General features: G+C 35.9%; 1 protein-coding gene across 6 annotated transcripts in view; it reads right to left on the reverse strand.

Moving 5' to 3' along the window:
• Positions 1–13,220, reverse strand: part of Isha (Insulator su(Hw) mRNA adaptor) — a 183,647-nt gene that overhangs the window by 106,498 nt on the left and 63,929 nt on the right. For all 6 annotated transcript variants that reach the window (XM_081769045.1, XM_081769053.1, XM_081769037.1 and 3 more), the window contains 2 exons: positions 9,843–10,020; positions 1,230–1,544 (listed from right to left, as the gene is read on the reverse strand). In XM_081769045.1, the coding sequence (XP_081625171.1) occupies positions 1,230–1,544; positions 9,843–10,020 (493 nt within the window). The remainder of the gene's footprint in view (positions 1–1,229; positions 1,545–9,842; positions 10,021–13,220) is intronic.

A 13,220-nucleotide genomic window follows, 5' to 3' on the forward strand; every position in this document is an offset into this window, starting at 1 on the left:
CCCAACACCGGACATACACAACTGACGGACCGGGTGAGTACACGTCCATCCCAGAAGGAAGGCGTCAACGTACCATTCATTTCCCAAGATTCCCACCAACTACCTGCGAATCCGGCAGCGGTACTCGCGGATAAGTGGGCATGCGAGAACATGCTGATGAAGGGTGATGTATTCATGGAAGCGACCCTTTCAGCTCCACCCCCTGCTCGACGATGATGGTCTCACAAAAACAAGCAAGTCCATTGATTCCAGGATGGGACAGTTCATAAAAAGACGCAATGTGTTCGCTCAGTAATATGCTGAATTTAAATTGTTACACTTGGCAAAGAATTCGAAAACCTTAAAGGATTACGCAAAGAATTCGAAAACTTTAAAGAAATTAAGTTTCGAATTAGTATTAAAAGAAGGTTTAAAAATTTTGAAGAAATTGGAAATGCTCCTCATTTGCCATGTGGAAGCACATCTGCAACTAGTTTCGAAGTGATTGAAGCGGTGACAACGAGTGCTGATTTACGAATGAATGACAGTACATGATAAGACGTTAAGAACTTACAGAGATAAACTGTATAAGGCAAAAAGCTCAAAACTTAAGGAAAATTACGATATCTGCCTGGCATTTTGCGGTATGATTGGATACAAAGTAATGCCACAATAGTGAGTACGTTTCTCATTTAGGCTACTTTTCATGTGTCGGATGAGGTCAACAGGACGTAATTACAATTTGGGAGCAGGTACATCTACGCACATATGTTGAAAAAGCACATGAACGGAACATTCGATATGGGAACACATGAACGGTATGAGAAGCTTCTTGATATATAAAATATGAACATCATTTTCTTTCACGAATTCTGAAGATTTCACTCTATTATCTTTATTTATTTGATTCTATTACAATAGATACCGAAATTTGGTATTCGGGGAGTTTCTGCTTCACAAAAACTCACTTGCAAGAGTACAATATGAAAGATAAAGCAGGCACACACAGAATTATTCCCTGTAAAACATGGGGCATTTACAAGTTATAAATAATATATATTTATGTTGTATTGATATTTAGATCTAAAAGTTCACCAAAACTCTGAATTTCTTCTCTTATCTGACTCCATGATCTCCGAATCTAACCGCACACTAACAAAGCAACAGCAAATACAGATATTAAACTAATTGCAGTGCACTTTTTCTTTCTTTAAGTAATGTATTTTACATCAGCAAATTCCAATACTCACGTGGAACAGTTGGTATAGGGAACGGAGGAACCATTGGAACCCCTGGAGGAGGTACTCTAGGAGCTGCATCAACAGATGGAACCATAGGAGGTGGCTGTGAAGTATCGACTACTCCTGGAGGTGGAGCAGCGGCGACTAATGCAGGAGGTGGCCCCGGCACAGGAGCACTTGATGTAACGGTAGCAGTAACAGTAGGAGCTGGAACTGCTTCGGGAATCGGTATAAAGCCAGGAGGAGCAGTCCTTGGTAGTTCCGGAGGTAATTCAATTGGCAATGAAGTATGCTGCAATACATTCTGCTGCTGACTAGCATGAACTGAAAGAAAACAAGAAAAAATAACATGAATACAATATTGATTTACGACTGAAAAATAAGCTGAAGACTAACTAGCAACAAATGATACATCTCACATTATATATATGTAGAAGAAAATATCTTAAACAATAAAATAACAAAACATTTAATTTCGATTTCTAACTTAAGTACAGGAAAGCCTATTACAAAGGAAAAGACGGTAAGATTGCTTGTGCTAGCAATGTTTTCCAACTGGATACCATGCCAATCTATATATGACATTTCAAGTATTCATCTGTATTCTTCATCAAGATAGAGTCAAATTTTCAATAATCACAAAGGCAAGCTAAAAACACACTAAGGAATTCAACAGAAACATAAAACTGAAATAAACTTGTTAAAATTCCATAACATTCATCAGTTTCTTTCTGTTTTGTTATTCGTGAAAAATCATTTAACGTGTTTTCGTCGTTTGTCTCGATGGTGAAAACAGCTAAATAATCCCTCAAAATATATAGACACAAAATCCACTGATTAAAACTGGAAAACTGTCCTCAATTAACATTTATGATATCGCCTTGTAAGTTGTCACCTGGTGGTAAACGTAAGTAAATATAACAATAAAATAATCTTTGAAGTTATAGAGAGAGACATCTAGCTCTCTCTCCTAATTCCGAAAAAAAGAAAAAAATGTTAAACTGCCACAACACTAATTAGGTATCACCTTAAGAAGGTTTATAAAAAGACCGATTCCATTTCAAATCGTCCAGGCAAAACACAATTAGGCCCCATCACAGCCTCAGATTTCATTCATTTTTTATATGGGCTCTACATGCAATATTATTAGGCCCATATTTTTTTTCTTTTTACTGAAAAAAATTCTCCTTCGATATACAACCTTCCAAAACGGCGGCCCTCCTCTTAGATTGCTCGAAAAACTGAAAAAAATATGTCAAATTAAAAGTTTTATTGTAGAGAAACGAGTGTACTTAGTAACATAATCGCAACAGAAGGAAGAACATAAAGTAGTGTGTTTCGGTGGAGGGGTAAAATTCATCTATTGGTCCGATAGGAATTGCGCAATCCACTCGCAATGTTGCCAACTTTGGGAAAATTTTGCTAACTTCGAACACTTTTATTTCTGTCCTCACGAGCCATATCAATCATTTGCTTCCAGCATCAAAATCTACTCGATAAGATCTCTTGAAAATGTAAAGGACTTACATTTCTGATTATTACATTCTACGTTATAGTACAGGGTGTCTACTAAACTTCCAAAATGAAATTTCGTGACCTTTTCTTTACCAAATTATAAAATTTCCTAATATTTCCTAACAATTTGGGTGCGAATTAGGCCGAATTTTCATCCATGCGATAGAAACGTACTTTGCTTGGGATTTGGTGGCGTCTAAAGCCGACCATAGACATTTTTGGTGATGAACTTTGACGTTTTATAGAACAAAATTTTCCAATCTGTACTTACATTCGAACAGTTAAAAAGAAATCGTGACCCAAAAGCTAAATTTCGTGACTTTCATGACCATTTTCTGATTTCGTGACTTTCGTGACCGATAGACACCCTGTAGTATAATAAAAGCTGAAACTTTCATTTAGACACCATGTTTGGCCGCCATTTTCTCAAAAATCTCGCCATTTAAAAATTTTAATTTTTTACAACTATTGGAGAAGTATTGAAGTATTTAATATCCGTTAACTGTTCATGCGACTGCAACTCATAGCGTTCGCAATAAATTACTGATATTTCGATTTTTGTACTTGAAATGTAAATATTTTCTATGATATTTTCTATTTTCTAAGTCCTGTATATAAGGCAATTCGAAAAGCAGTACGAAAATTTTGAGAGTTGAATCCTGACATCAAATCAAGTAGAAAAGTTCCTATAACAGGGTGTCTACTAAAATTCCAAAATGAAATTTCGTGACTTTTTCGTGACCTTTTCTTTACCAAATCACACAATTTCCTAAGATTCTCGAGAGCGAATTTGGGTGCAAATTAGACCGAATTTTCATTCATGCGATAGAAACGTACTTTGCTAGCGATTTGGTAGCGTCTAAAGCCGACCATAGACGTTTTTGGTGGTGAATTTTGACGTTTTATAACACAAAATTTTCCAATCTGTACTTATATTTATACAGTTTAAAAAAATCATGACCCAAAAGCTAAATTTCGTGACTTTTTCGTGACTTTCATGACCGTTTTTTGATTTCGTGACTTTTTCGTGATATTCGTGACTTTCGTGACAGATAGACACCCTGTATAAACATGAGTCGAATTCCGCTTCGTTTTCAAGTTATAGGGTTACCAACTCGAGACCCAACGTCGACTCGCGACAAATAACGTGTATATATATTTCGCGTTAAATCAGGGTGTCTATTGAGTTTCATTTTGAAAATTCCTGTATATTTCCAGTATATTCAGTATAACTATCAGCAAAATTCCTGTACCTAGTACAATGATTTTTTGAAGTTCTTTAGGAATAATCACAGTCTTGATTTTAGGTTTGTAATTGTTTTACCAACAAAAGAATGTTTTATTTTTAATAAATTTAATTAACCTTGATTTTTTAAATACAATGATTTTTTAACATTTTTTAAAGGGCCTCCTAACTCCCCTCAGCCCACTCCACTCCATCCATTGTTTTAAATGTCTAATTACAAAATGTATACAACTCTTGCTCTGGAAAAATTTACAATCTCAATGTACACAAAATTGCTTCTATTAAAACAATTACAAAAAAAAAAAAAAAAAAAAAAAAAACGAAATGAAATGAAAGATAAAAGAAAAGAAAAAGTATTGTTGACAAATTACCAGTTTCATGATTTTTCCAGTATGTGGATATAAATTCCAGTATATTGTCAGTATTTCCAGTACTAAAATTAAATTCCAGTATAATTCAAGTATTTCCATTATTTCCAGTATCAGTAGACACCCTGTAAATCAGAAACTATGCGTTGAAGTTATGATGGAATTCAGAAAGTTGATTTGTATCAGTATGATGATTTTTACGTGCGTAAGGGCGATGCAATTCGGTTAGCAGTATTGCCAGCTTGACAGAACGTTTGTTTGCAAATGACACTACGTGGTTTTTATTTGATATTTGGTATTCATTAATGATTGTAAATATCACATGAAGCACAGTTTTCCCCATATCACCACAGTTTTCGAAAACTGAGATGTATTTCATTAAAAGGTTTTATCTCGTGCGTTATTGAGTTTGCAACATTGAGTATGAATTTCACTTGATATTTACCATTATTAGCAAAACCAAAATGTCGAATGAAAACTACGTCTGTGCAAGTTGTTATTGTAATAATATAAATTAGAAGAAGAAGAAGAAAATTTCCTTTTTTATTATTGCAGAACTTTTCGTAATTCTACAAAAAAAAAAAAAAAAAAAAGTTCGAACTTGTTCAAGAAGTTCTGCTGCAACCACGAAACAGTTTGTTACGTGATTCTGTATCGTGAACATCGTCCTTGTGTTCTCTAGAAGCATGAACACTGTTATCACTTATAACATGACATTGCAGTTCATTAATTACAGTGTTTGTGTGATTAACAATGAAGAAGTCCTATTACAATAATGACCGTATTAAATGTGTTGATTATGCTAAAAGGAATAAGAGGAATCTATACAGAAAGAATTCTCGACAAAAATTTTATATTGCTGTAAAATATATGGATTGCGTACAGCGTGTCCGCCCAAACGTACTATTAGAGGAGGATGATTATTTCTGTCCTGTACACAAGATTTGAAAGGCAGTATGAAAAATTCTGAGAGATGAATCCTTCAGCGTAGTCTATGTTTCACCGATGGCGGCCGTTCTAATGGCGACATATTCATGTTTATACGTTAACTGTCTGGTTAAAGGTTTCCAAATCAACATTCAGAGGAACAAACTCTTCATCTTGCTGGTGCATAGTTTCATCTTTATACGTATCACATACACATTCACATTCTTCACGCTAAATATTCAAAGCACCCTTTACACAAATAATCCTCCTCCTCTAATACTACGTTTGGGCAGACACGATGTACGCGATCTATATATTTTACAGCAAGATAAAATTTTTGTCGATAATTCTTCCTGTACACAATCCTCTTATGCCTTTTAGCATAATCAACACACTTAGTACGGTCCTTACTGTAATAGGCCTTTTCCATTGTTATTCACACAAACAGTATAATTATTGCACTACAATGTCACATTACCAGTGAAAACAATTTTTATGCTTCCAGAGAAGACTAGGACAATGCTCACGACACCGAATCACATACTGAACTGTTTCTTGGTTGCAGCAGAACTTCTTGAACACGTTATAACTTATCGAGCAGATATCACTTTCCTTCTGGAACATGTTCGAACTTGATGTGTGGAGTTACGAAAGATTCTGCAATAATAAAAAAGAATTATTATTATTATTATTATTATTATTATTATTATTATTATTATTATTATTATTATTATTATTGACAACTTACACAGACGTAGTTTTTATTCGACATTTTTGTTTTACTAATGATGTAAACATCACGTGAAATCCACACTCAATGCTGCAAACTATCAATAACGCATGAAATAAAATCTTTTAATAAAATACATCTCAGTTTTCGAATACTGTGGTGATGTGGGGAAAGCTGTATTTCATGCGATGTTTACAATCATTAATGAACACCAAATATCAAATAAAAACCATGTAGTCATTTGGAAACAAATAAAAGTTCTATCAAACTGGCAACACTGACATCCGAATTGCATCGCCCTTACGTACGTAAAAATCATCATACTGATACACATCAACTTTCTGAATTTCATCATAACTTCAACGGACAGTTTCTGATTTAACGCGAAATATATACTTAATTTTCCATTGTCGCGAGCCGAATTTGGGTCCCGAGTTGGAATCCCTATGACTCGAAAACGAAGCGGAATTCGACTCATGTTTACAGGAACTTTTCTACTTGATTTGATGTCAGGATTAAACTCTCAAAATGTTCATACTGCTTTTCGAATTGTCTTGTCCACAGGAAATATTTACATTCAAAGTACAAAAATCGAAATTTCAGTAATTTATTGCGAACGTTAGGAGTTGCAGTTACATGTACAGTTAACGGATATTAAATACTTCGGTACTTCTCCAATAGTTGTAAAAAAAATTCAGATTTTTTAAATGGTGAGACTTTTGAGAAAATGCGGCCAAACATAATGTCTTATTGAAATTTTCAACTTTTCTTTATACTACAACGTAGGACAGTGTTTCTCAGTGTGGGTCGCGACCCATTGGTGGGTCGTGGATCGGTTTTTTGTTAGGTCGAGAGAAGTTTTTCCTTTTAATTATGAAAATTGTATTTGATGCAGAAACATATGTTGTAAAGTAAGTACTATTCAGGAAATGAAAATTGGAAGTGTTTGTTAATGAGGTGAAGAGTAAATGGTTACTCAGAGCCTTGCCCTATTCTACAGTCAATAGAGATGCTGGATTTGGATGGGAAGAGAATGAGTGAGTCAAAAACTGTCAAGGGGTAGGACAATGCATTGGGAATAGTGTTAGCTCTGTGTTACCTTTATATGGAAAAACTGGAAATATGATTTATAAAATTTAATTGGTTTGAAATACACTACCACTGCGTAGAACAACAATGTGTATTTGAATAAAAGTAGGTGGGCTACAAAATACTTTTTAATATTTAGTGTGGGTCGCGGTAACAAAAAGTTTGAGAACCATTGACGTTGGTTAAGTAATTTACATTTTCAAGAGACTTGATCGAGTAGATTTTGATGCTAGAAACAGATGGTTGATATAGCACGTGAGGACAGAAATAAAAGTGTTTGAAGTTAGCAAAATTTTCACCGAAGTTGGGAACATTGCGAGTGAATTGCGCGATTCCTTTTGGACCAACCGACGAATTTTGCCCCTCCACCGAAACACACTACTTTATATTCTTCCTACTATTTCAATTATGTTACTAAGTACACTAGTTTCCTACAATAGAACCTTTAACTTGATATGTTTTCCAGTTTTTCGAGCAATCCGGGAGGAGGGCCGTCATTTTGGAAGGCTGTATATCGAAGGAAAATTTTTTTCATCAAAAAGAAAAAATACAAGTAGTAATTTTGTATGTAGTTTCTCATTAAAAAAAAAAAAAAACTAAATCTAAGACACTAGTGTCGACCACTGGATGATTTGAAACACGGTCCCACGTACCGTAGTCGCCTTTACTGCAAGTGGTTCCTTGTTCGATTCCCGATAGGGACACAAAGAAGTGTCGAAGCTGTCTAAGTCAGCAATCCTTAGTGAGGTTCTCCTGGATTTTCCTAGTTCATACCAGACAAATGTCAGGATGGTCCCTAACATAATGCTCCCAGGGCGCTTCATTCCTTCTCCGTTCTTTTCTTCCTATACAATTACCTGGTAGTATGACTATGTCTCATACCACGTAACGAGGTAACATGGCCACAGATACTGGAAGATCAAAAATCATTCCTAATCCTAATCGGCCATGAAACAGTATAGAAAGGTTACTGTAAACATTTTTACACTAATTCTTAGAACATTTATCATCTTACCTGACTGTATTTCCTGTGATAAAGGTTGATGGTAAGGACCTGAAATATTAGGGTGAAATAATTTGATTTGAGCATATGAAATGGTGAGTGCAATCAATTCTTAAGTAAAGTGATTATATATATATATATATATATATATATATATATATATATATGTATGTATGTATGTATACAGGGGTTGGACAAAACATCTAAAACGTTTCCAAAAGTGTGAAAATCATACCTAGCATGGTGTGGGGCCTCCTTTTGCGTCCTGAACAGCTTGGTTCCGACGTGGAATGGACGTATCGTGGTGTGTGGAATTTTCTACCATTGTTCCTCCAAAACATGCTCCAGTTCCTTAATGGATGCTGCTGGAGGTTAATGAGACCGAATACGCCTTTCTAACTCAAGACCACAATGGCTCAATGATATTCAGATCTGATGATTGTGGGACCCAGGGGAGGTGTGACAGCTCCTGGTCATGCTCCTCAAATCATGATTTCACCGTTTTGCAGCGTGTGAGGGTGCCAAATCATCTTGGTAGATGCCATCACCATCAGGGAACAATATTTAAGACATGGGTAGAACCTGTTCCCCCAAAATGGCCTCATATGCCTTAGCATTCATCATTCCATGCAGGGCTATGATGGGACCTGCGGAAAACCACGATATCACTGCCCATACTGTAACAGAACCACCCCCATGCTTTACAGTAGGGAGCAGACAGTCTGTATCATAGGCCTGCGACGGTGTTCTCCATACGTAAACACGACCGGTTGTTGGAAACACGGTGAAGGTCGATTTATCGGACCACATTACGTGTTTCCATTGCTCATGAGTCCATGCCTTGTGGTTCTTGCACCACTGGATACGCCTCTTCGCATTTACTGCTGTGACCAGGGGTTTGGCGATAGCGGCCCTGCCATGAATTTTCATTTTATGAACTTCCCGTCGCACTGGTTTCCATGAAACCGGGTTCTGTAGGCCGGGATTGAGTTCAGACGTAAATTTCATTGGTGTTGGTTTTTTTTTTTTTTTTTTTTTTTTTAAATAGCTGCAACAATCCGTTTTAATGCCCCCGGTTCCTATCTTACAGGATTGTCTTTCGACCACTGTTGTGCTTTGCAGACATCGTTTGCCCATGAATTGTGTATGCCCTCGTGACATTGGACACAGTGTCTTTCGATATCCCCGCCACAATGTTCGCCAAAGTTGCCACTGAAGCTCCAACCAGACGGGCACCAACGATCATGCCTCTTCGGAAGTCTGTCAGGTCGCCCATTTTACCGCATCACTTTCACACCACGACACTCACATGTAAACTGGTTACTGCTGACGAAAGAGGAAGGTCCACTTGACACATTGAAAACAAAAACGATCGGCAACCGCAACACGTGTTGTACAGTGGAGGGCCAAACCTACGTGTTCTGTATGAAGTGTGTGTAGATCTTTTGTCTATCCCCTATATATATATGTGTGTGTGTGTGTGTGTGTGTGTGTGTATGTATGTATGTGTGTAAAGGTAATAAAGGTACAAAAAATACTTTGAAAAAATTTTCGTTAATTCGCTTCTCCGATTTCGGCTTCTATTTACAAAGCCTCCACTGTCTTTACTCCATTTATTTATCTGAAATATACTTACTTTTAACTAATATTCGCCTATAATGTGTCCTGGGAATCTTAGGTGATTGTTAGTTAACCTTAGCTAGTTACAAAATATACGAGATTGTATCTTCGTTAAATTACTCACTTTTGCTTTGCAACCAATCCGGAACCGTTTCATCATCTATCATTCCGCCTTCCTCCAACGCATCTAAGTCTGTATCTGCAGTCAATTTGCTCCAAGGAATGTAAGAAACACCTTGTTCAACCTCCCAATAATCTTTCCATTCTTTTCCTTTAACACCTCTGCCTGGAGCCCAAGCAAGCTACGAAAAAGAAAGTTGCACAAATAATTAAATTGTCATACAGAGATAATATAAATAACTTATTAACAAAGAAAGCCCAGTTGAGTTTTTTCTTTCTTAGTTAATGGGGAAGCTATAGCAATGTAATTGTATAAAGGATAATTTATTTATATAAAGACTTGTATGTAAAAGATCATCCGTAAATAATTTTGAGTCTGATAAGTTAATAACTTAGCTATATTGGGTAATAAATAGATTTTCTCATTTAGAAAGAAATCAATAGAAACGAAAAAAAGTAACAACATAGTTGTTGCACAACTCTGTTGCCAGATGGCATGAAATTTACTAAATTGTTCGTAGTATGGTTAAAAGTGAACAATTTGGTTATATTTTTATTTACATAATGCAAATAAATGTACTGACTGTAGTATGGCTTACATCAATGCTAATAAAACTTTTTCCTTTTCATTTGATAAACATGTTTGTTTATTTTTGTATAAAGAAAAACTGTACTTCTCCAGATCTATCATGACGCGTGATTATACGCTGTGTTGCCAAACTCACAACAAATAACTGCTTATTTTTCATCATGAAATGAAATCTTTGAGTTTTACGTCCGACGGTTATGCCGGCTAGGCTAAAGGAGATAGTGGTGATGAGAAATGAATGAAAATAGTGGAATGAAGAAAGTGAGAGGACCCGAGGAAACCCACGCACACGTTGTTTGTCACCACAAAGCTCACTTGGCGCGAGCTGGGATTGAACGAGGGAACCCACGCACCAGAGGTGAACGCTCTACCACTGAGCCACAACGGCCCCCTTATTTTTAATTATATAACATGAAGATACTCTCTTTATCCCGTGCTTCAGTGGTGAGGATGGTGAAAAGAAAACTTACAAATCAGAGGGTACAAAACCTTATGCTAGAAAAACAAATAAAACTCAAACGGAAGGGAAGAATAAAAGAAGCTATATAGAGATTTCTTCGCTCGAACATAAAATAATTTCACAAATTTATTACTACATGCCATCGACAAATATGTATAATTTCAAGTAACTTAGACCTATATGTTACATCGGTACAGCTGTTCTTATGCTTTTGATATGATCTTGATACTTTAGATAATTTTCTCACCATAATCACTATTTTAATAGTAGATAAGGTATATATTTAATATAGTGTAGATTGATGAGCTGTTCAAAATAACACAATAATAACAATATATGATCTTTTCTCGGTGAGGGAAAGGAATATCATCTCCCATTTTAGACTAGGTTTAATCTATTTCTGTTTATGCTTTTACATTGATTATGCCCACAACTGCACAAACATATAATACGAGTTTACCGTAGAAGCTTGAAAAACACTAGTTGATATTCTGAAGTAATGAACTGCCCATACATACGTAAGACTTGCTTTAAGCAATTCATTCAGTTACCTAGAAACCGATTCACTGAATGAACTGGCTAAGGAAAGTCTTACCGTAGTCTGATTTTCCTGTACTACTACACTTGTTTGTGTTTTCTTTTAATGGCTTATAACTGGTCATTCAATCTCTCGTATGTCTTTCCGCAGTCAAAAACCACAGTGGTCCCTCGTAATGTTTCTTCCTGGCATACTTCAAGCACCTCCGAAGCTAAGATAAATTAAATCGCAATTACGTATCACACTCTTGATGGTACTTTTTTATTTAGCAGAGTCCCAGTGTAGTACGCTCACAATGTGATTTTATCTTTCGGAGATAATTTTCTTGAAGAAAGCCTGACTCCTAATGGAATTCTTTGTTATATTTTGAGCAGTGCCTCGCTTATATTTCTATCCAATTTGATATCTGAGAAACTGCTCTTCCGGAACATTTCAGTCAACTGTTCCCAAAATAAAGATAATTAGGAGCCGATTTATTGAAAGAATTGTCTCAACTCTTGTCATAGCATATAGTACTATGTTTGTGACCCTACTTTAATATAACCATCACCGTAGGTGTACAGACAGAAGTATTTTTGGGCAAGGAAATAATGACTATAACGCTAATAAATTTCAAACTCATACCTCTATTTAATAATGTTCATTTTCACTAAACGTGTTTGTACGAAATTATAGTTTTCGTCATCCATTCAAAAGTTTGGGAGTTCAAGAATAAATGTCAGCAATGTATAGCAGACAAATAGCATGCAGGATTACAGCATAGCAAGTGAACGCTACGTCTGGATGTGAATAGCACGGATTTGTGCGACGGAGGCAAAACAAAAGCGAATGGAATCAGTCGCAATAGAATAGGTTTATAAAAATATCATAGGTTACAAAAAACTCGATTCCCGTGTACATATCTTACTTTGATCTGATACTAATCCCCCTTTTATGACTTTTCTTCTTGTTGCCTCTATTGTGTTTGTGCTTTCACAGTTTAATATATTTTGCTTTGTAACAAGTCATGCTTACAGTTGCCTACGAAAGTACGCACCTTTATCGCGAAAGTTCCGGAACCTCATTTGCTGTAAGTTTCTCGCAAAATTTGCACACCACACGCAAAACATGCGAAAAGTAATTGTACCTGCTATGTCGATTACCGCAAAATGAAACGTAAATTTTAAGTTGCACTGACGCAAATAGTTCCGGAAAAAGGTTCCCACATTCTATCCTCGGTGGAAGCAGTTTGGATCCCACGTTACGCTGTAGATTCATGTCTCATTTAGCCTCGGTGCTGAAAGCGACGCTGAATTCCAAATCAACCAACAAAGAAAGTACGCAAAAAAAAGCAATATTGTATATCTACTAGACACACACACTACTCCACACGAGGTTTGCAGTACTACTACTTGTCAAAGTTTGGAAATAACTTTTTTCTTTTATATTGTAATCTTTATGTGTTTTATCGTGCATCATGTATAAAAAGCATTTTTGCAGACGAACTTTCTTGGAAGTGGGTGTGTAGAACACAGTGGCTCAGTGATAGAGCGTTTACCTCTGGTGGCAGGGTTTCATGGTTCGGTCCCAGGCCATATAAGCTTATAGTAAACAATATCATACTATTGGTTTTCCAGCTTCTTTCCATATTATCATTCCACTAATTTATTTATACTCGATCCCTTCCATTAATCATCCGTCTCCTTTTGTCTAAAGAGCATAATTGTAGGATGTATTTTTTTTTTATTTTCTTGTAAACTTTCTGGATCCAAAAAAATAAATTAAGTAATAAATAAAGTAAACACTCATGTATTAC

Source organism: Thermobia domestica, chromosome 1, assembly GCF_964235325.1.
Source record: "Thermobia domestica chromosome 1, izTheDome1.hap1.1, whole genome shotgun sequence".
Taxonomy (NCBI): domain Eukaryota; kingdom Metazoa; phylum Arthropoda; class Insecta; order Zygentoma; family Lepismatidae; genus Thermobia; species Thermobia domestica.